At 45.1% G+C, this 23,011-nt stretch overlaps 1 protein-coding gene across 1 annotated transcript in view; it reads left to right on the forward strand.

Annotated features, from left to right (window-relative positions):
* Positions 1–23,011, forward strand: part of AKT1 (AKT serine/threonine kinase 1) — a 111,297-nt gene that overhangs the window by 58,544 nt on the left and 29,742 nt on the right. The window contains exon 3 of the mRNA XM_083616809.1: positions 19,678–19,806. Within this exon, the coding sequence (XP_083472935.1) occupies positions 19,678–19,806 (129 nt within the window). The remainder of the gene's footprint in view (positions 1–19,677; positions 19,807–23,011) is intronic.

The raw sequence follows: 23,011 nt of genomic DNA on the forward strand, positions 1-23,011 counted from the left end.
TGACTGTGATAGAGAAGAAACAGAAAGGGAGAGCAAAAAGTATGAGAGGTTGCCATATGTGGTGGCAGTGTAAAATTATTAAGAAGGCCTGGGAGGCAACATACAGTCATACCTCGGGTTACAGATGATTCAGGTTGCGTTTTTTCAGGTTGTGGACTGCCGAAACCCGGAAGTACCAGAACAGGTTACTTCCGGGTTTTGGCAGTTGTGCATGCATAGAAGCGCTGAATCACAATTCACACGTGCGCAGGCGCAACGCTGCAGGTTGCGAATGTGCATCCTGCACGGGTCACGTTCGCAACCTGACCGTCCACTGTATAAAGATTTGAAGAGAATGTTGAAAATGACTTTTGTAAAAACAAAAAAACAAAAAATAGAAGCTATCATTTTGAAAGGTACAGGACTTAATGGATGTACTGGGAGAAATACTTTGTTCCTGCACCTGAGAGTAGATGCCAGGCCAAGACCAGCCCATCCCTATAGAAGGAAGAAGCCACCGCCAAAGAAGATAAAAGAAGATTGGTAGAATAACCTAGTGAAGTACGCAGGACATATAGTGGTACCTCGGTTTAAGAACAGCCCTGTTTACGAACTATTCAGTATACGAACTCCGCAAAACCGGAAGTAGTGTTCCGTTTAGCGACCTTTACCTTGGTCTAAGAATGGAAGCCGAACTGTGGAAGGGCACCGGCAGCGGGAGGCCTCATTAGGGAAGGCGCGCCTCAGTTTAAGAACGGTTTCGGTTTAAGAACGGACTTCCGGAATGGATTAAGTTCGTAAACTGAGGTACCACTGCATTAGACAATTTGAAACCCCAAAGGGCATTGTTGTTGTTGTTTTTTAATAAGGGAAATGTTTAAAGCATAACCTTGTGAGTTTTGTGTATAGGTCTTTACATTAGCTGAACTTTTAAATGTCACTTGTAATGAGATGACTAAGGTGGAACAGCGCAATCTGTTAAATCCTGTTGAGTTCAGTGGCATTTCCTGCCAGGTAACTGTGTATATTGAATTCTAGCCTAAATCTCGATCGTGTGGGAGTCAAACAATTACAGAACGAAATATTCTGTCCAGCATACCTAAAAGGCAAGGCTGGGAATGAAGAAATGCCTTTAACCAAGGGCAGCCAGTATTAAAATTGCAACTGGCAAAACAGCAGCAGCAGCAGCAACAACAACTCATGCTCTTCACCACTGATTTTCCACCTGCTCTACTGACGTGTGCTAGGTCAAGCCAGTGCAGTAATGGAAGTAATGAAATAATTGGTGATTTTATTGGTTGCTGTATATTTCTGCAGAGTAAAAAGAAAGAAAAAAGGATTCTATATCCAATATAGTGGTAAAATCATTGTTAAGTGACTCTTGCTCAAATGTACTCTGCTGCGAATTGGAGGGCGCGGTTTTGGCTTTGAAATCGGCTTGATGCAGCAACAAGCTTTGCAGCAGTTGGTAAATAAAGATGGATTTCCTTTTGTTCTGCTGGTGCTTTGCTGTTCATTATTCTCTACTTACTTCCCAGGGAGTGGCAGCTGTTTCTGATGTTCAGCACTCCATCAGTTGTAGACAGCTCCCCAATTTGGTTAATACACTGTGGTGTAAAGTTGGGTGGAAGGGAACACAACACAGCCCTGTATTTTATTGTCCAATTCTCTGCAGAATTAACTTTTCATGAAACAGAAAGAGTTTCCTGTTCTGAAATATTTAAGTGCATGTATACACTTATTTGAGGGGGTAGCACATTCTCTTTTTGGCATAGCAAGTCTGGCAGTAAGTATGTACAGAGAATTTTAATGTGCTGTGTGCATATGGGGTAGGAGAAAGAGTGGAAACTAAATCTCTTTTTTGTGCTTTGCACGGGTGTGCATTCGTGGAAACAGCGGTGCGAAAATGGCTTTGGGGCAACTGCTGCTGTCGGTGGAGATTTTAAATCTTCTGTTTAAAAGCAGGCAAGTTGGAAGCAGAGTAGATTTCAAGCAAGCATTTTACAACCTAAAAATTATCACTCATCTCATTTGTAGGGTTTTTTTGGGGGGGATGGGCAGTTCATTTCCTTTGCACGGTTGTTAGTGTTTTAATTCTGAAAATGAGCCAAGAATAGATCCATGAAATGCTTCTCAGTGGCCTGCAAGCTGGACATCAGCGCCCACCTGTGATAGTGGACATAGAACATAACTATTGTGATTGGTCCTTCACTGGAACTTCTTCAGACAGTCAGAATGCAGGTCACGCTTGCTAAATGGCCAGTTTGACACCTTTCCAGGAATTGGGAAGATGTAGGCAGGGGGAAGTGGTGGTAATTCAAACCGTGGTTTTCTCAGTCTTCCTCCCAGACAGAACCTATCATGCGCTTGTGGATTCAGGAAGTTCATACATGTGATCTCTTGGTACTCGAGAGAGCAGGGCCTTTCTCCACAGAAAGCTTGGAGCCGATTGGAACTGAAGTTCACCGCCACCTGCACTCTCACAGGTTCCCCCAACCTTGGTTTGCTCTAGCTGACAGCTCTCCAGGATCTTAGCCGCAGGTCTTCCGCATCGCTTGCTCTGTGATCCTTTTATATTCCTAGAGATTCCAGGGGTCAAACGTGGAATCTTCTCCATGCAAAAATATGTTTCCTCCATCACTGAGTTGTGTTTTTTGTTTAATAATGCAAGCTCAGCTTTGAGCCATTTCTCAAAGAGGTCAGAAGTACCATGTTGAGACTCCACTTCAGACGACAAAGCAACTCGTATATGTTGTAAAAGGGAAGTTGTCTTATGAGATTATCAGAAGGGATGGAGGGTGGGCAGACCTGAAACTGCCACAATCACAGGAACAGCTGCAATGCAGTGGCCACAATCCAGAGATGGCACATGCAAGCCCAGCGTGGTGTTGTGGTTAGAGTGTTGGACTGGGACCAGGAAGGTTCAAGTCCTCACTCAACCATGGCTCTCTCATGAGTTGACCTTGGACCAGTCACTATCTCACAGCACAAACATGGGCATCTGCAAGACTTTTCCCCAGGGGTTTTTTTTTGGGGGGGGGGGCAGCAAAGGAAGACACTGAAAGCAAGGAGCAGGCTAGTTTCTCACTAGTGGGAACAATGGTGTCTGCACATTTTGTCTCATATCTCAGGTATCTCTAATACTAGGAGGTTTAAAAATTAAAAATTGGGTTTGTGGTTCATGGGGTGCAGACACCATGCTCACAAGTTTGTTTGGATGCTATAACGGGTTGGGTGGGAACAGGAGAAACAGGTACCCCTTCTTGAACTTCCTGGAAAAAAGATGAGATTAAAAAAAAAAAGTAGTAACATATAATTACTTGTGCAATTAAAATGTTGGCTTTAAAAGTAACGTTGCGGTCTCTCCCCTCCCCCCCCCTTTCAGTAGTGAGACTGCTTGTATTGAAAACAGCAAGCAGAGTGCGAAGGCTTATGTATGTTTTTTGCTGCAACGCCGTCATGTCTCTGAGTACAGGCTTATAGCAGGCGCAGTGCTGCATCAAATGGAACTGAGTTATCCTGCAGTGCAGCTGCGGCCAAAATGACCTGGTTCTGGTTTGTGTTGTTGCCTCTTTTGGTGGCGTGCATTAAAGCAGCAGCTCCCATAGGTGCAACTGATGCACATTTGGGGAGGGGGGCAGGAAATAAAGACATTTGCTGGCATACAAAGGCAAGAACTGATGAGGAAGAAGATTAGATGAAGGAGGAAGGGAGAATGGACCAGCAAGGAAACCAAACCCTCTGAAGAACGGTTGAAGCAGTTGGGTGTATTTAGCTTGGAGTAGAGGAGGTTAAGGGAAGATGTAATAAAAGTATTAGGAGGAGCCTAGTAGGTGAAGTTCTGTGGTTCAGGAGTCGCATTGCCAATTTTGCAAGGGACACCCAGATTTCAGCACCCTGACCATCTCAGCATACATCTTAATAGAAATTGGGGAAAAAAACCCTTATGAGTTCTAGCTTGTAAGAGCCAGGTCTCTATGTGTTCCAGCATTCCCAGAACCTCAGCGCTCATTTTAAAAGAAGAGGAAGCAAACAAAAAGCCAAATTCTACCCCTTCCAGCTAGGGGCAGTGCCTGGGGCTTCCTCCCAGGGAAGTGGGCCTAGGGATGGCAGGCTTGCTCTGTTTAGTATTATTATTATTTGTTCTTATTCTTGGTGTTGGTTTTTTGTTTTTACATTGTGAGGCACTTTGGTGAGAAGAGCAACAAAGGGAAAGGGAGTGGGGTCTTTGGATATGGAACAGGCATTTTCTGCTGCTCTTGTGGGCGCAGCTGGAAATTGCAAGGAAGCAGATTTCAGCCTAAGCATTAGGAGGAGATTCTTAATACTTTTAAGTACTGTTTGAAAGTGGAACTGTTTGCCTTGGGAGGTGGTGGGGTCTTCTTCACTGAGGCGTTGAAACAGGCTGGGCGACCACCTGTCAGCAGTGCCGGAGTACAGGTAACTTGCAGTTTACGCACAATTAACTTATGCACATCCAATGTGCTTGGGAAAAATAAAAATAACAAATAACAAGGGGAGCAGAAAGCGGGATGATGTCCGGGGGGGGGGGGAGCTTTGGCAATCCCATTTGCCATTGCACCCAATGTGTTTTCACTTTGTACAATTTCGGCTTTATGACCTGTTCCTTCTTAAGGCGAGAGTCTCCTGCAGTTGATAAACAGGATTGGACCCTTCAAATTCTTATGGTTTCCACAAAAAGCCATTTCTTCATATATTTCGAGAACTTTATCCAATTCCCACCTTATTTCCCCAAAAAGGAACTGAGGGTGACTAGGAAAACAGAAGCTATCCCACAGTGTTTAAAAGCTAAGCATCGCAGCCACTTCTCCCAGTTTCTGGGAACAGCAGTGAAAACAGAAACAGCATTTAAACAAACCAGAAAGTCAGGAAATCAAGATTTATGACACAAGCTCTTTTTTATTTTTAAGATCCAAGTATCTAAATTCTTTAAAAAGTGGGGAGCTGGTGGATCTCAGTTGGAAGGGTGTTCCACAGGGTGGGTGGGGGGCCTCTACAGAAAAAGTCCTACTTATGGGTGCCTGCCATGCTTCACAAATTTATGGAGGGAAAGATTATCGGTGACCACTAGCCACAGTGGCTATGTTCTGCCTCCACTGCTTGAGGAAGTATGCTTCTGAGTACCAGTTGTGGGGATCACAAGTGGGGAACGTGATGTTATACTCAGGTCGTGCTTGTGGGCATTCCCCTGATGGCTACTGTGAGACAAGGATGCTGGCCGAAATGAGCTTTTGGATTGGTCTAGCAAGTAGTTCGTACATTCTTATATGTAAGAATATGGTCCTTAAGGTTCTCAGGCACAAAGCTTTTCATCAATCCCACCTGTCATGCATACCAGCTATAGTATTATATCGGAAACGAACTCTTCTAGGCATTCTGTCTCAGATCAATAGGATAAACTTGCAAAGAGGAGAAGGCTTTGCCAAGGGAAAATATGGGGGCTTTGAATCATTTTAAGAAGGACATTGACAAGCTGGAACATGAGGAACGGTTGAGGGAGGTGGGTATGTTTAGCCTGGAAAATATTGACAAGCAACCAAGATGATCAAGGGTCTGGAAACTAAGTCTTATGAGGATTGGTTGGACATATTTAGCCTCGAAAAGAGAGAGGAGATATGATCGCCATCTTCAAATATCTCAAGGGCTGTCACATGGAAGATGGAGCAAGCTTGTTTTCTCCTGCTCTGGAGGGTAGGACTCAAAACCAACACCTTCAAGTTACAAGAAAGGAGATTCTGACTAAACATCAGGAAGAACGTTCTGATGGTAAGAGCTGCTCCACAGTGGAATGGTCTCTCTCAGGAAGTGGCGGACTCTCCTTCCTTGGAGGTTTTTAAGCAGAGGTTGGATGGCCATCTGTCATCGATGCTTTGGTTGAGATTCCTACATTGCAGGGGTTTGGACTAGATGACTCTTGTCAACTCTACAATTCTATGATTCTGTTATTTAAAGTGTGGTAGAATGTGTTCTAGTGAGAAATACGGCCTTGAGATATAAAACTCAGGTGGCACGTTTCAAACAAACATAGGTATATTTATGGCTAAAGGTAAAGGGACCCCTGACCATTAGGTCCATTCACGGACGACTCTAGGGTTGCGGTGCTCATCTCGCTTTACTGGCTGAGGGAGCCAGTGTTTGTGCGCAGACAGCTTCCGGGTCATGTGGCCAGCATGACTAAGCCGCTTCTGGTGAACCAGAGCAGCGCACGGAAACGCCATTTACCTTCCTGCCGGAGCGGTACCTATTTATCTACTTGCACTTTGAGGTGCTTTCAAACTGCTAGGTTGGCAGGAGCAGGGACCGAGCAACGGGAGCTCACCCTGTCGCGGGGATTCGAACCGCCAACCTTCTGATCCGCAAGCCCTAGGCTGTGTGGTTTAACCCACAGCGCCCCCCGTTCTGCCTACCTATTGCAGACCCTTTCCTCTGTGAAAGGGATACTCTCACATTTGTCTAGTCTCTCATCACAGGTGTGCGTTGGGCAGCTATGTGCTGGAGTGTGATACAGTACACTGTGGGTGTCTTCACACATTTCCACTCAGCAAGTGTACAATCTTGTGTACGCAAAGAGTTGAGCTGTAGATTCGTACAGTTGTTCACACATAACATTTGACAACTGTACAGTCTTGATTTGTACAGACCAGCACCATAGCTGGTCTGTACAAATCAGCAAGTATATACTCATTCACACAAACACTTGGGTGTGTGTAGAGACGGCTTGTACCTGTGTTCAGTGCAACACGTGAAAGAAAGACTTTTGTGCTGTGGCCTTGACTTCAGACACTTCTAGTGTTTGTTTTGTCCTGCCAGGGCGTGTGCTAAATTTCAGCTTCTGCTGTGGAAGTAACATTGCAATATTGATTTCAATAAGTCTTCCTTTATGATGGATTGCATAAAAAAAAAATGAAGCGTAGCAGCACGGTTACAAAACGATGCAGAAGTGGATTGCTTAACATTCAAATTTAAAACCTGTTTTTTTCTTGTGAACGTGATAGTTATTAAAGAGGACTTCCCACTTCCCTTTTCCCCTCTGATCCTGTTTACAACTAGAAGAGGAACTTAATGGCTATGTTTGCATTTCGTGTTTGCCCAGTGGTACCGTCCAGCCCTGGTCCTTCCCACACTGCCAAAACTGAACACCACCCTTGCTTTTGTGTTTTTGATGCTGGAGCTGTGGGCCCTTCCTTGAGTGGCCAGCTTGCAGCTCATCATAGCCTATGTGCATTCTGGATGCACATTCATGTGTTCTTACCAATCCTGGTGTGCAAGCTTCTACTACTCATGAAGGCAAGGCAACAGGGAAGCAAATAAAATATAAGCACAAGGCCATCCTTAGTATGAACCCCTCCACTCTCCCATTCCGTTCATTCCCCTCTTCTCCCACCCCCATTCTCCTGCACTGCACCCCAGTAACTGGAAGCGCAGTTCTTCGACCTCCCTTTCGTCTCAAACCTCATGGATGCTTCCAGTCTTTGTTCAATACTGCCTGGCCCTTTCTCTGCTGCAACCAGCCCATCTAAATCTCCTGTGCCCAAGGCTCTTACGTGATGTGGTTTAAGCGGAAGTAGAGTCAGAACTTAGGGTTGGGGTGGGGCGGCTGCCCCATCTTGTCATGTGCATGGGGCTGTTCTTCTCCCCCCCCCCTTTTTTTTGCCAGATTACCCAAACAGCCTTGCCTGTTTTTCATCCAGCAGATTGTGGAGGTAGGGGCAGATAATATTGCAGGGAATTTCTACACCGATTTAAAAGATGATGCAAGTCAGTGCAATATAAAATTAGGGGTTGATGTGTTGTGGCTGGGCACAGTGATAGCATGCTTTATGCTGCCTTTGTGTGTGGTGTGTGTGTGCGTATGTGTTACACATGCGCACACACACAAATACGAGCCCTACGTTGGGCAAAAGATTCCTGCATTGCAGAGGGTTGGACTTCATGACTCTTGTGGTCCTTTCCAACTCTACTATACTATGATTCTATGATATATCTTTATCTACCACCGCTGGCTGGATGGAAGCACTCTGTTTTGCACGGTTGGCTAAACTGATCAACTTTTGTAAGTACAATGGCAGGCACTCCTGATTTGGCTGTATAGCACACTAATATAAGCATTGGTTGAAGGTGCTTTCTGGAGTGAGCATGAGCAAAAAGCAGCATTCCCCCCCCCCTATTATTGGTAGCCTATTTATTTCCTAGCACAGAGATTTTCATGCTTTAAATAGTCAGTCTTACCTTTTTAAAGAGCCAAAAAGTTCTAGCCGCTAAGTCTTTCCACGTCCCTCCAAACAGATTATTGGTGGGTCTCTGGGCATGCATGATCTGAAGGGATACGGAGCTGTAGGAGAAAGGGATAGTTTCGTTTGCTTTGTATTTTTAAGGGAATTAACCTGATACACTCCACCTGGAGTTTTAGATGAGCGGGGACGCATTTTCCCTTTGCATTTTGCATTGCTCCAATTTTTCCAATACAGCGCTCTGCCCAAACAGTGGTTAATGATGCACTTTTTTGGGGGGGGGGTAATCTGTATTTGGAAATGTGTGCGTTGAGTTGAAAATGTCTGTTGAGGTAAGTAAATAAACAAACAAACAAAACCCACCACACATGTAAATATTACATTTTGTAGAGATATTGAAATAATAATTGTAATTCACAGACTGATGCAGAAAGGGTGCAGAACAGACTTGTGCACGAAGACCTGTGTTATTGACACAGCTGATTTACATAAGACTTCCTGTGCCGCCTTGAGTTCCATAGCCGAACAGTGCAATATAAAGCAAATAACTTAGGTTTAATTTAAAGTAGACCCCCAATTCTTTACCCATGGATGGTTTTGGGTGCCCAGTTTGATATTTTGGAGCGTACTTATAAACTTTGCTCTGGCAATTTACCAGTATGTCTATCAGCATGTTTTTACATGAGTAGAATGTGTGCTTTTATTTAAAATGCATCTCTGGGTTATTTGTGGGGCATAGGAATTCGTTCATCCCCCCCCCCCCCAGATATAGTCCGCCCCCCCCCCAAGGTCTGAGGGACAGTGGACCGGCCCCCTGCTGAAAAAGTTTGCTGAGCCCTGAACTAACGCATAGATACCTGCTTGTGCAGTGAAACTTCTCCCTTTCCTATTCTTGCATACCCCTAAATCTGCTCTAGGCGTTCCCCCCAACCCCCCAGAGCAGATTTGGGGAGGCTGCAGTGGGGAGAGGAAAAAAGCAATATTTTATAGGACAGAAATGACAGAATAGATCCAGAATAGATCTGGATTGTGACTAACACTTCCCAAACTGGTGGTGGAAGTGAACTGAAACAGGCATGTTGGCACATCTTGAGATTTCTGTCTCTCATATTCTTACCAGCAAGATGGACTTACAGTACTAAGAAAAATAAAAAGCAACCAGAACTAAACGTGGTGTATCTTCTTTTGTTTACAGCCTCCCCCCCCTTTTTGGTGCTCCGTTCACTCCTTTCCCCCAAAGACACGGGGAAGAGAAACGCTTGCAGTGGCTATTTCTTTTTTTAAAAAAATTCAGAGGCAAAACTAATGTTGTGATACCCGAGTGAGCCTAGGGAAGCCAGCTGGTTCTGTGCGTTGAGCAGGGAGAAGGAGGGTCAGCGCTGATGAGGAGCAAAACAGCCTTTCGGCAGGTGGGAGAATCGGTGGCAGGCGGCTCCAACAGAGGGAGGGGAGGTCTGTGGGAAGTGGGGGGGACGGAGGAGCACCATCTGTAGGGGAGTGTCCGGGGCAGGGTCCATGTTCTCAGGGGAGACATTTCTTGCAAGAGGATAGAACAGCTGGAGTGGGCAAGGCATAAGGGAGGAGAGAAGCGCTTTGGAAGTTCTGTCTGCTAAGTACAGGGCATCGTTTTTGAATTCGTGTGTGGATACCTTTAATGGATAGCTGTTCCACACAATAAACGGCAGACACATTGCTCCCCCTCTTTTTCATTTTGTTGTAGCATCTTTTTTTCTATTGGTTTTTAAAGGAAGATAGTAAAGGATAGACCTAACCGGCGCTGTGTCGTGGGATTGATCCCCCCCCCCCGGATTTATTTATATGTCTTCTGTGGATATTGTTGCAGATAGAGAAAAGGCAAGCGAACAGTGACATGACGGAAGTTTATAAAATAAACATAGGGCATGCAGAAAGGGAATAGAGGAAAGTTCTTCTCTCGCAGTGCTAGAAACTCAGAGATATAAGCTCATCGCCAAATGGCGCCTTAAGCCTAGATTACGGTCGTCACAGTGGACTGCCTAGGCGCTTTTTTATTATTGGTGGAATTATTATTCTTATTTTACTTTCATTTTTGTACCTCTGTATTTTAAAGAAAAAACTCAAAGCGGTTTACAAGGCATTAAAAAAGCAATCCAGAATTAAACAAATTCAAGCTTCACAGAAAATATTTCAGATCCTTCTTGAAGTGACATTCTACTTCCCCCCTATTTATTTATTTACTCAGTTAATGTATAGAGCTGCCCCATAGCAGAAGTGATCTAGGAAGCCAGTGTGGTGTAGTGGTTAGAGTGTTGGACTAGGACCTGGGAGATCAGGGTTCAAATCCCCACTCAAGTCATGAAACTCACTGGGGGACCTTGGGACACACCTACCTCACAGGGCCGTTATAGGGATTCACTGAGGAGGGAGGTAAACCATGTACAATGGTACCTCGGGTTACAGACGCTTCAGGTTACAGATTCCACTAACCCAGAAATAGTACCTCGGATTAAGAACTTTACCTCAGGATGAGAACAGAAATCGTGTGGCAGTGGTGCGGCAGCAGTGGGAGGCCCCATTAGCTAAAGTGGTACCTCAGGTTAAGAACAGTTTCAGGTTAAGAACGGACCTCTGGAATGAATTAAGTTCTTAACCAGAGGTACCACTGTACAGTACTCCTTGAAGAAAAGGGTGGGATATAAATGCAGTAAATAATCTCTAATACTTACCTGCTTAAGAAGCAGGAGTGGCCAGCCAGATGGAGATGTTAGTCACCAACCCTGACACCCAGAGATCTCCACGTGGTCGCCATTGGACCCATGCCACACCTGCCTAATTTCTAACACTGTTATTTTAACGCCAGGACTTGTGGGTATCCAGCAGTGCTGGATGTTCAGAAGATAATAGAAAGCACTTCTTCACACAGTGCATGGTTACTTTGTGGAACTCACTTCCCCAGGAGGCAACCATGGCCACCGATTTAGATGGCTTTGAATGGGCAGATTCATGGAGGACAAACTTATCAACAGTTACTGGACCAGGATAGCCATGTTCAGCCTCCAGTGTCAGAGACAGTGCCAGTAAATGCCTCTGAATGCCAGTTGCTGGAAACCACCGGAGAAGAGAGTTTGCTTGTGCTTGGGTCCCACTTGTGATCTAGTTGGTCACTGTGAAAACAGGATGCTGGGCTAGTTATTCCTGCACTGCAGGGGGTTGGACTAGATGACCCTTGGGGTCCCTTCCAAATCTACAATTCTATGTCTAGATGGGCCACTGGCCTGGGCCAGCAAGGCTCTTATGTCCTTTCTCCATGCGTGTTCCCCTTTCCTGTTTCCAGCATGAAAGGGAACGGACTCTTGGGAAAACGACGCTCTGTAAGAAGAGTTGCTCTTCTTCCTTTACAAGTTGCTCTTCAGAAAGCACCTAAATATCTTCTTTCTCCCAAGGTGTTCCCTCTGAAAGGACCCACCTCGCCCAGAGTTGGCAAGAGAGGAATCGAAAAAGTTTTGGGTGGGGAAGTAAACTTTGGGGGACTTTCCAATGGCTCGGAAGAGTCCCTGGCAACTTAACTCCCGAGAAAGCAAAGTTGCTGTCAGTTGGTTTCATCCATGTGTGAAGTGTTTGCCCATTGATGAATACATGGTTGCTGCTCATTTGTTCCTGTGCGGTTAGTGTCAGCTGGCATTGCACATGGACGATATATTTTAGCTGAAATGCTGCCTTAGAGAAAGCCATGTTAAATAATAAAATATTATTATTATTATTATTATTGTTGTTGTTGTTGTTGTTGTTGTTGTTGTTGTTGTTGTTAATTGCCTTAAGCAATAATAACAACAGCTAATAATGGGCATTCTGAAAGCATTCTAAAAATGACAACTGATCTTAGACTTTACTTCTTAAAAATGTCCTAAGTTTTATACAAGGAGTACAGAAACTGAACCCCAGTTCCTGTTCTAGTGTTGTTGTTGTTTAGTCGTTTATCATGTCTGACTCTTCGTGACCCCATGGACCAGAGCACGCCAGGCACCATGACCTGTCCTAGTAATTACTCTTTAATAAGTTAAATAAAGATAATCTGCATGCTCATGCATATATGGATGGATAGATAGATATATGCAAAGTTTGCTATTTTGTGTGTTTTCTTCATTCTGTTCCTAGTATTTTGAATATTTGTAGAATTCTGGGGGGGTTTTGGTTGCTTTGCTTCTTCTTGGCTTCTTTGGTTTGGCTCAGGCCAGGGGTCCATCTAAGTCCACCATCCCATTCTCACAGCGGCCAGTCAGATGCCACAATGGGAAGCCTGCAAGCGGAACCTGAGATCAGAGCCAGCCAGACCATGAGGCAGGCTGAGGCAGCTGCTTCAGGCGACAGAACACCAAGAGGCAGCATCCTGCCAGTGCCAGATCTCCTGTGCTCCACCATCAGAGAATTTAAGGCAGGCATAGGCAAACTCGGCCCTCCAGATGTTTTGGAACTACAATTCCCATCATCCCTGACCACTGGTCCTGTTAGCTAGGGATGATGGGAGTTGTAGTCCCAAAACATCTGGAGGGCCGCGTTTGCCTATGCCTGATTTAAGGCAGCGTTTCTCAAACTTGGGTCTCTAGCTGTTGTTGGACTACAATTCCCATCACCCCTGACCACTGGTCCTGCTAGCTAGGGATGATGGAAGTTGTAGTCCAACCACAGCTGCCACCCAGGTTTGAGGAGCATTGCTTTACGGAGCAACAGTGATGCTCTGAAATGTGGCGGGGAGGAGGCAAACTGCAAATTACATTAAGAAAAATCATGCTGAACTTTGGTCACTATCTTTTTCAAGGAAAATAAGTATAATCCAGACCTGGAGCACGGTTCATGGGGGAGAGTGGATTTACCTCTTTCCTCCCTTCAGCAGCTTCGTGCTCCACATCTGCTTCCTCAACTGTTCTTTCTGCTTCTGCTGTTTACAGTAAATAACACCTTTGGGGAGCACATAGCCAGGGGCTGATTCTGGGACGTGAAAGGACCTACCTTCTACAAAAAGGAGTGTGCGACCCTTATCAAAGCATGTTCTTTTAAAAAGGGTGCTTAGTATAGTGTGTTAGCCAGGCCCTGGAAGGTCAGGTTGGTGTATTGTTTAAAGCCGACTGTTAGTTTGAGAAAACAGCAGGCTAATTAGTGAAATAAACCATTGTTTTAAAACACTTGCACTGCAAAATGTAAATGGAAAAAAAAACCTCCACTTGTCACTATGAAAAATGACAATAGCAGAAAAATAATATGTAGGACATCTGCTGTGGTCCCCCCCCCTTTTCTTTTTCCTTCTTCTGAAGGCAGGGTTTTAAAATGCACTCCAGGCAAATGATGGTAGAATTCAAAAGTTAAATTGCAAGCTGGTCAAGAAGAAAAACGGAGCTGTTTTAATTTTTTTTAATGCGATCTTTTTTGGTAGTTAGCACCATGTGTAAAAGGTCTAAAACCTTACCTGACATATGGGAACTGTTTTTAAAAAAAGAATCTCTTGTTAGTTTCAATGTGAACATTCTGTGCAAAATCACAGGTTGCAAATGCCAGGTACCCGAGCATTGGAAAGAAACACTAAAGTGATTCTGTCTTTGGCATTTCTGGATTTTAGTTTGCTGCGTTCATACCAGGCACCGCTTCAAGGGGAGTTCGCAGCTATTGTACTGGCCATATCTATTGTGCATAAGCCAGTTGCATCCTTGCTGGAAGTCCTGGTCGCCTGTTTGTGAAGGGAATAAGGGGGAGAAAATCCATAGTTCCTCCTCCCACTTGCAAACCCCAAACACAGTTCAGCACTATTGCTGTTACTGATTATCTGGCCAAGCACTCAGAGCCCCACTAGTTGGGTCAACCTAGAAAATATATGTGCAGCACCACTTTGCATAAATAATTTTCTGTCAGGTGAGGAATACAGGCACAAAAAAAGCTCTCCAGGTACTGCTCACCTTCAGTTCAGAGATCGTTGTTTTCATTCCTATGTTCTTGTGGTTCGGGGTACACTAGTGGCACTTGCAACGAAAGGTTTGCAATGTGGAATGTTTGCTCTTCAGGATTCCAGCTAGCAAGCTCTGCCTTTTCCCACGATACTCCGTTCTATTACCCCTTCTTCCCCAAGCGTTTCATTTGCCCGAAACAGTCACGAGCTTTCTGCAACCATTGAGCATGCTCAGTTCTCACTGAGCTTTATTATTATTATTATTAATCTTTATTGGTTTAAATCAACACTTACACACACAACAAAAACTTGAGAAAAGAAAAATGAGACAAAAGCACAATACATCTCTTACAAACAAAAAACCAATAGAACAATATGTCACAAATTCACAAAAATGTTCTGTCAACTTCCAACTTCCTCAATATGAGTTTTTTGTTTTCTTAATTACTTGCCTCTATTTTTCAATAAAACTTTATCCTTATTAAACCTTATTTGACTTCATTACAGTAATACCTCGGGTTGAACGTGCTTCAGCTTGAGCGCTTTCGGGTTGCGCTCTGCGGCAACCCGGAAGTAACAGAGCGTGTTACTTCTGGGTTTCACCGCTTGCGCATGCACAGACGCTCAAAGTGACGCCATGCGCGGAAGTGGCAAAACGTGACCCATGCACGCACAGACGCGCCGTCTCGTCTTACGTTCCATTTAGGATGCGAACGGGGCTCCGGAATGGATCCTGTTCACATCCCGAGGTACCACTGAATACCACAATCAGTTCCGAGAGTTATTCAACGCATTCTAAAGTTTTTATACGGTGACACTGTTCTTTTAAATATTGTCTATAGATTTCCCATTCCCTTTTGAACTTTTGGGTTGAATAATCTCTGATCTTTCCAACATCTATGCTAGTTCCATGTATTCAAGCATTTTTACTTGCCATTCCTCTTTTTGATGGAGTTTTATCTCATTTCCATCCCCTGGCTATCAGCATCCTCGCTGCCATTGTTGCATACAAAAACATCCTTCTTTTCTCCCTTGAGATGTCTGGTGCCATTATGCCTAATAGGAAGGCTTCAGGCTTTTTATTCAATGTCATTTTGAACAGTTTTTTAAAAATTCAGTGTATATAAGTTCCCAAAGGCTCTTTATTTATTTTTTTGCAACCCCACCACATGTGGTCTTTTTGGACTCTCCACCCTATCAGTTTATGCACTTTGAGGCTTTCCCTGATACTACCCCCAGCCCCTTGTGTGAGGGTGCCCCATTAGGGACACATACTTGGAACGTGAGTTCACTATTGGTATAGGGCAGGGATGTCCAACAGGTCGATCGTGGGCTCCTTTGGCCTAAGAGCGCCTGGCCCCGGCCCATCTCCCCTCCCTGCATTTTCACCTGATCTCTGGAACTTTGACCTGAACCCGAATAAAAGGGGGTACATAACTTCCAGTTTTTAACTCTGTGAGTAGATCGCAGTCTCCTGGAATATGGCCACCCCTGGTTTAGGGGATTGTATGGGATGTTATGGGAGGGGTAGTACCTCGTGTGGGGGACACATCATGCTCCTTCTGGAGTACAGTCATAGTAAAGGTAAAGGGACCCCTGACCATTAGGTCCAGTCGTGACCGACTCTGGGGTTGCGGCGCTCATCTCACTTTATTGGCCGACGGAGATGGCGTACAGCTTCCGGGTCATGTGGCCAGCATGACTAAGCCGCTTCTGGCGAACCAGAGCAGTGCATGGAAACGCCGTTTACCTTCCTGCCAGAGTAGTACCTATTTATCTACTGGCACTTTGATGTGCTTTCAAACTGCTAGGTTGGCAAGAGCAGGGACCGAGCAGTGGGAGCTCACCCCTTCGCGGGGATTCGAACCACCAACCTTCCGATTGGCAAGTCCTAGGCTCTGTGGTTTAACCCACAGCGCCACCATACCTCGGGTTAAATATGCTTCAGGTTGAGCGTTTTCAAGTTATGCTCCGCAGCGACCCGGAAGTAACAGAACAAGTTACTTCCGGGTTTCGCCACTCGCGCATGCGCAGGTGCTCAAAATGATGTCACGCGCATGCACAGAAACGGCAAAGCATGACCCGTGCACTCGCAGATGCGCTATTGCGGATTGCGTTCTATTCAGAATGCGAACAGGGCTCCGGAACAAATCCCGTTCGCATCCAGAGGTACCACTGTAGTTTGTCCACCTTTTGGTCCCCACCTAGGGGCGTCTTACCCATACTGGCGCTGGGCGCCAGGGCGCCAAGTTCTGGAGGGCGCCAGGGAAGAGGCGGAGGCCGGACACGGCGCCTCCCGGCATCAGCTCGCTGCCCTTGCCCGCCTCCCCCATGCTGTGCCGAAGCAATGTCATACCCGGAGCCTCCGTCTGCCGTGGCCACTGTGGCACGAAGCGTCCAGCTGAGCCGGGAGATGCCGCGTCCATCCTCCGCCTCTTCCCCACCAGAGGAGCCGCCCTCCAGCCGCTGCCCGCCTCCTCCAGCCCCACCGGCAGTGCCGTCCTCCCTAAAAATTTATGGGAAAGAGGTGGGGGCGCCAGAGGGATCTTTGCACCACAATGCTGGATATTGTTAAGACGGCCCTGTCCCCACCCTGCACTCAGCTCTCACTTGTGGCTCCTAGAAGTTGTCAGTGTGCGATAGAGGCCACACCCTGGGACGTCTTCAACTGACCAACTAAGCCAAGTGAGGGTGGCTAATGTGTCTCAAACTCTTGGTGAGTTAGGGACTTCCTCTGCGTGCAAAGGCAGGCTCCAGGGGATTGAACAAACGAGACCAATAGTGGGTCCAGCGGTCAAGAAGGCAGTTTCTGCACGTGCTGCAGAGGGAAGTGAGGGGCAGATGGGGCTCATCAACCTGGGAAGGGAGCCCATCTTAGAATCATAGAATCATAGAGTTGGAAGAGACCACAAGGGCCATTGAGTCCAACCCCCTGCCAAGCAGGAAACACCATCAGAGCACTCCTGACATATGGTTGTCAAGCCTCTGCTTAAAGACCTCCAAAGAAGGAGACTCCACCACACTCCTTGGCAGCAAATTCCACTGTCGAACAGCTCTTACTGTCAGGAAGTTCTTCCTAATGTTTAGGTGGAATCTTCTTTCTTGTAGTTTGGAACCATTGCTCCGTGTCTGTTTCTCTGGAGCAGCAGAAAATCTAGATCTAGGAGAAGGAAAACCCTGGTCCTAAAACTCTGCTGCCTTGGGAGAAGAAAAGACTAAAACTTACACAAATCCAGAGTGAAGTTCCTAAGACGGTTGGATGGCGGCTTGTACGTCTCCTTCTGGCAACTCCTGCAGCCAATCTTGTGCCTAACGTATTGCCCTGCTTTCATTTGGACCACATCAACAAGGTCGAGAGGGGGGTCTTGTTGGCTGGGCAGCCCAGGACCCTCCATATACACATACTGCCTGGGCTTGCACCCCAGGGAGGTCACTTTGGTGCTGCTAATGCAGCAGTTAGACTTTAGGGAAGCTTTTCATGTTTAATAGGTTATTGTATTTTAGTGTTTTGTTGGAAGCCGCCCAGAGCGGCTGGGGAAACCCAGCCAGATGGGCGGGGTATAAATAATAAATTATTATTATTATTATTATTATTATTATTTAACCCCCCCCAAGAGGCGCGCTCCATTGTCTCTCGAGACAGACAGATTCCAGCAACAATTGGTGTATGGGTAGAATTTCTCTTGGAATCTGGTTTCTAGTCCAGTTGTCTGGACTCCAAGGTGGTTAAATACTTTCAAATTTTAATTGCACAAAGTAAACGTTGTTTCATTCTATTTTTTTTGAAATTGCATTAAAAAAAACACCTTTAAACATAGCAGCTGTTTTATTTCTTTTCTCTTTGTCCGGCGCCTCACTCCTTAAAGGTTTTTTTTGCAATAACTCACGGTAGTTGTAGCAGTAGTACTTTTAAAAAAAAAAAAAAGATTCTTTAAATAGAGATCTGAGTTTTGGAAAATAAGCATGGCCTGTGATCAAGAACACTGAGAGTAAAGATTACTTTTCGGTGTTAGGAAAGGACCGTGGGGAGAACGCCATCTCTTTCAAGTCAAGCGTCGCAATTAGGGGATGAAATAGGTGACTTATTGCATTTATTATTATGGGCTTTGATGCTGAGTGGGGGGAAATGCGCACACAGCTTTCCTCTCTGCTTGGAAAGTGAATCTCTAGAAGCTCTGAACAGTTTTAGGACAAGTTATGATTGCTGTGATTTGTGATTCCCAAAGTCATTTTTATTCTTATTTATTTATTACTCTGAAGTAGTTAAAAATATATATATTAAGGGGAGGGGGATGTTGAAACGGGTCTGCATTCCGAAAGCTTGGGGAGTTGTCAACAAATCTTTGTTTTTCTCGCTGCTTTACAAGTCCTCCATCTCCCCAATCTCATAATTGTTAATATAAGAAACGAAACAGGCATCAAGTTACGCAGCAGCTGTAGAAGAAAAGCTAACTGCAGGTGCATTTGCAACTTGCAGAAGAAGTCCGTGAAAGCTTATCCCATTATAAAAACGGGTTGGCCTTTTAATGTGCCGCAAGATTCTTCCTTGTGCTGTACCTGCCTTTGTAATAATAATAATAATAATAATAATAATAATAATAATAATAATAATAATTTATTATTATTATTATTATTATTATTATTATTATTATTACGGCTTCCAACAAAATATTAAAATACAGTAATGCATCAAAAATACTTTTTAGCAAAACGCTCTGTGACTGTGTGGAGGGGGGCCCCCTATGGGTCACACTGCGTCATTGCACACAACTGCAGGTTTCCTGTTGGCATGAGCAGAGTCACTCAGTGTGCTAGGTAAGCTTGGGGGACATGTTTCGCCTTCGCTGCAATTCCCTGCTGCATTTGGGGATATAGCTTAAGGTTACCAGATGTCCCTGTTTCCCGGGGACAGTCCCCGGATTTACAAATCAGTCCCCATATGAAATTCTGTCATTCCTACTGAAGTTGAAAAGTGTCTCCGGATTCTTTGGAAAAAATCTGGTAACCTTAATATAGCTGTCACCCCAAAACAACAGGATAAGTGAACTAAAGCATATTTTAGCTATTATGTTATGTGGTGTAGTCTGGGTTCACCGTCGAGTTGGTGGTGTTTTCCTTTTTTAGTAGATTTTTATTCTGCTTTTCAACACAGGGCAACTGGTTTGCATCCACTGTTAGTCCCTGTGTAGGGTGGACTATTTGAAATTTCTGCATGTGGCTAACTTGGTTTCATTTCACAGGTCTACTCAGAATTGAACTTTGGTTGGTGCAACACACTCTGTTCACCTGCAGCAAGCCTTTTGGCTTCAGCCAAGTATTTATTTATTTCACTGGGCATTTTAAATTAGATTATCTGATTTCCACAGTTCATTTTAACCAATTTTATCTTACGAGTCTCCATTGCAACCTCATCCTTATGCATTGCTTAAAAACTGTGGTGCCAAGTGGCGTAGAAAAGGTTGGAACGAAACGAATACAATTATCCACATTTACCAGGCGCTGTTTTGTTCTTCTTCACATCAACCTTTCCAGGGGAGTACATTAAAACATGGAGGCCAAGGTATTTCCTGTTGAAAAATGATGGAACGTTCATTGGGTACAAGGAGCGGCCGCAAGATGTGGACCAGAGAGAATCCCCCTTAAATAACTTTTCTGTGGCTCGTGAGTATTTTCTCAACAACCATCCTTTTAGTGTTTCTTGCTTGCTTAACTAAAACTTATTTGAAGCATAATTTATCTGATTCGATGGCCTGTGGGGTTTGTTGCAGACTTGGTTCCATGGGCATATTTAATTTATTTAGTTATACAGTCGTACCTTGGATCCCGAATGCCTTGTGAGTCGGACGTTTTGGCTCCCAAACGCCGCAAACTCAGAAGTGAGTGTTCCAGTTTGCAAATGTTCTTTGGAACCCAAACGTCTGACACGGCTTCTGAATGGCTGCAGGAGCTTCCTGCAGCCAATCAGAAGCCGCGCCTTGGTTTCTGAATGTTTTGGAAGTCTAACAGACTTCCGGAATGAATTATGTTCGACTTCCAAGGTACCCACCACTGTATTTGTCACCCCACATATTGGGACTGTGTTATCTCTCAGTTGCTGCTTTGAAGGTTGTTGTTGTTTCACAATCAAGTGGTATATAAATTTTATGAATTATTATTTTTAATTTCTTTTTTTAAAACAAAACAAAACATGCACACCAGTGAGCAAGGGCTTCTTTCCAGCTGACAAACCAGAAAGTCAAGAGAGACATAACAAAACTCCTTCCAGACGACCTGTTGAAAAATAAAATCTGATTTAAAAAATCCACAAGGCCACTCATTGATCGTAGGACCAGGAATAATATGACTATCAATCTCTTCGTTTCGCTGCAACAAAACCTGCCTTTTATTTCAGTCTCCTACATGGAATTCCTGGTTGCCTATAGGGCTTTTCAGGTAGCTATAGGTGACCAGGTATTTCATGCATGTGTATGAACTGATCAGTGGCAGAGAAATGGAGCGCTGTGTGCTCATCATAGAAACCAAACAGGCTGCTAGAAAGGGTGTCGTCTTGTCCCCAGTGCTGTTTAAGATCCATATGAAGTCACTGCCCTGCTCTTGATACAGGCCATCCATCAGGGCGACCCAAACTGCACCTGAACCCAGAAGGAAATGTAATTAATAAAGCAGCGTGGCTGGTAGTCCTGGGATTTCGCCCATTATTTTGTTCTTCTGAAAGCAGCCTGGTATCCCAACCGCCTTCTCTACATCACTCTTGCATCTCCTCCAGTTGCCTTAGAAAACCTAGTGACAAACAGGAGAGTAAAGGATCCTTTGTGTCATCAAATGGGGAGCCAGTTTGACACCTCCACTGCATGAAAAGTTTCTCTCTCCCCCCCCCCCCTTTCATATTAAGTGTTTGGAGGCAGAGTAAATATTTTGACATTCTAGGAAGTCGCTAGTATAATGCCTGGTGCCTGTTACCCTCACAACAACAATTTGCATATGAATGCCCAGTTGTCTGTTCACATCAGCAACACTTTGCACCGTCCAACCAACCCTTCAGAGATCCAACCAACACAAACAAGTCATAGTTTTAACATTTAAGTCCTTTGCATGGGGAAATGGCAGGTAGGAATAGGGGTGGGTTTGGGTTGGTGGTTTTTTTTTGCTTTTGGTTTCTGGGTTTGTTTTTTTCAGAATAGGCCCTTAAGAAAAGTGGCGTAAGTTTGTATCTCGATGTACTGAAAAAACATCACCATCATCATAATTAATTATGTATATGCCGCCCTTCTGACTGGGGTGCCCCAGCCAATCTCTGTGGCTTCCAGCAAATAGGAAAAGCATAATAAAACATCAGACATTAAAAACTACCCTATACGGGGCTGCCTTCAGATGTCTTCTAAATGTCAGGTAGTTGTTTATCTCTTTGACATCTGATGGGAGGGCGTTCCACAGGGCGGGCGCCACTACCAAGAAGGCCCTCTGCCTGGTTCCCTGTAACCTCACTTCTCACAGGGAGGGAACTGCCAGAAGGCCCTCGGCGCTGGACCTCAGTGTCCGGGCAGAACGATGGGGGTGGAGATGCTCTTTCAGGTATACAGGGCTGAGGCCATTTGGGGCTTTAAAGGTCAGCACCAACACTTTGAATTTCGCTTGGAAACGTAACACAACTGCACAGCAAAGAGCTTGCTGGGAACAAGAATCCTGGCATCAGTATGTGCCATCCTTAGCGGCTGTTGGGGTTCAGGTACTCTGGCAGTTCGTGCATAGAAACCTTCCCCTTCTCGTCCTGGTGTCCCAAGCTGTAGCCTTACCTGGCAACTGCAGCTGGAAAGCTGCTAGCTATTTAAAAATAAAATCACACCATGTCTCAGAATGCCCAATGTAGCATCGTCCCAGGAACATTGGAAAGAGCCCTGCTGGATCAGGCCAAGGGCCCACCTAATCCAGTATCCTGTTCTCACTGTGGCCCACTGGATTCCAATGTGCATTCCAGGAGAAGGTTCATTTGGTGTCTTAACGCAGGCCTGTCCTAATTCACACTTCCAGAAACAACACAGCCATCCTTCGGAATCCCCAGTGCAGTGCAAGTTTTGTTATTGCCAGTGCGCTTAAGATGTTTAATTGGGTGGGGTGAGGCTGTAGTTCAGGAAGCACAACGAAGTGGCATAATTCCACCCCATCCCCTTTTTTTCTTTTAAAGTACCGTGCAAGTTTCCAAACGAAGCTTTCTCCCCTTCTTGATGCGTTCTGTAATGATTGAGCAGGGTAATTAGACAGCATATTGTTCACTAAACAAAACATTTCTGCGTGACATACTTGAATTATAGTGGTTATTAACTGACAAATCTCTATTATTCATCTTGCTGTGTGCTTTTAAGGACTGCTGGATCAGCAAGCTTAGCAAATATCTACGGGGCAGCGCTGATTTAGAGGAAACGTGTCGATTCTAAATGGCCTCATTCCTTTCCCTGTATCGAAAAGCAATAATAGGGTGTCATACTTGAGGTCAGAATAATTTCGACTGCTGCCGCATTTTCCTCCTCCTGTCTTGCTCTCCACACTTTTGCCAACGCATGTTTTAGTCCAAGCTGGGATCGGCAGTGGCTGATTAATCTTGGCTTTTGTGTCTTCACCCTCCCCCCCAATGCCAAATAGCAGGGGGTGGGAGTGCCTAGTGTCTTGTCTCCACAGTTGCCTTCGCTAGCTCTGGTGCTCTTGAGATATTTTGGACTACAGCTGTTCTGCCTGTGGCTGATGGGAGTTGTAGTCTAAACCAGAGTTGCCGAACGCTGCCCTAGCAGGTGCCATCTGTCTTTGCACCTGGGAAAATGGCCGCCTCGTTTCTCTACCAAGCCAAGGAAGAAAACAAAGGCAAGGGATTGGT

Source organism: Podarcis filfolensis, assembly GCF_964270895.1.
Source record: "Podarcis filfolensis genome assembly, chromosome: 1".
In the NCBI taxonomy this organism is placed as follows: Eukaryota; Metazoa; Chordata; class Lepidosauria; order Squamata; family Lacertidae; genus Podarcis; species Podarcis filfolensis.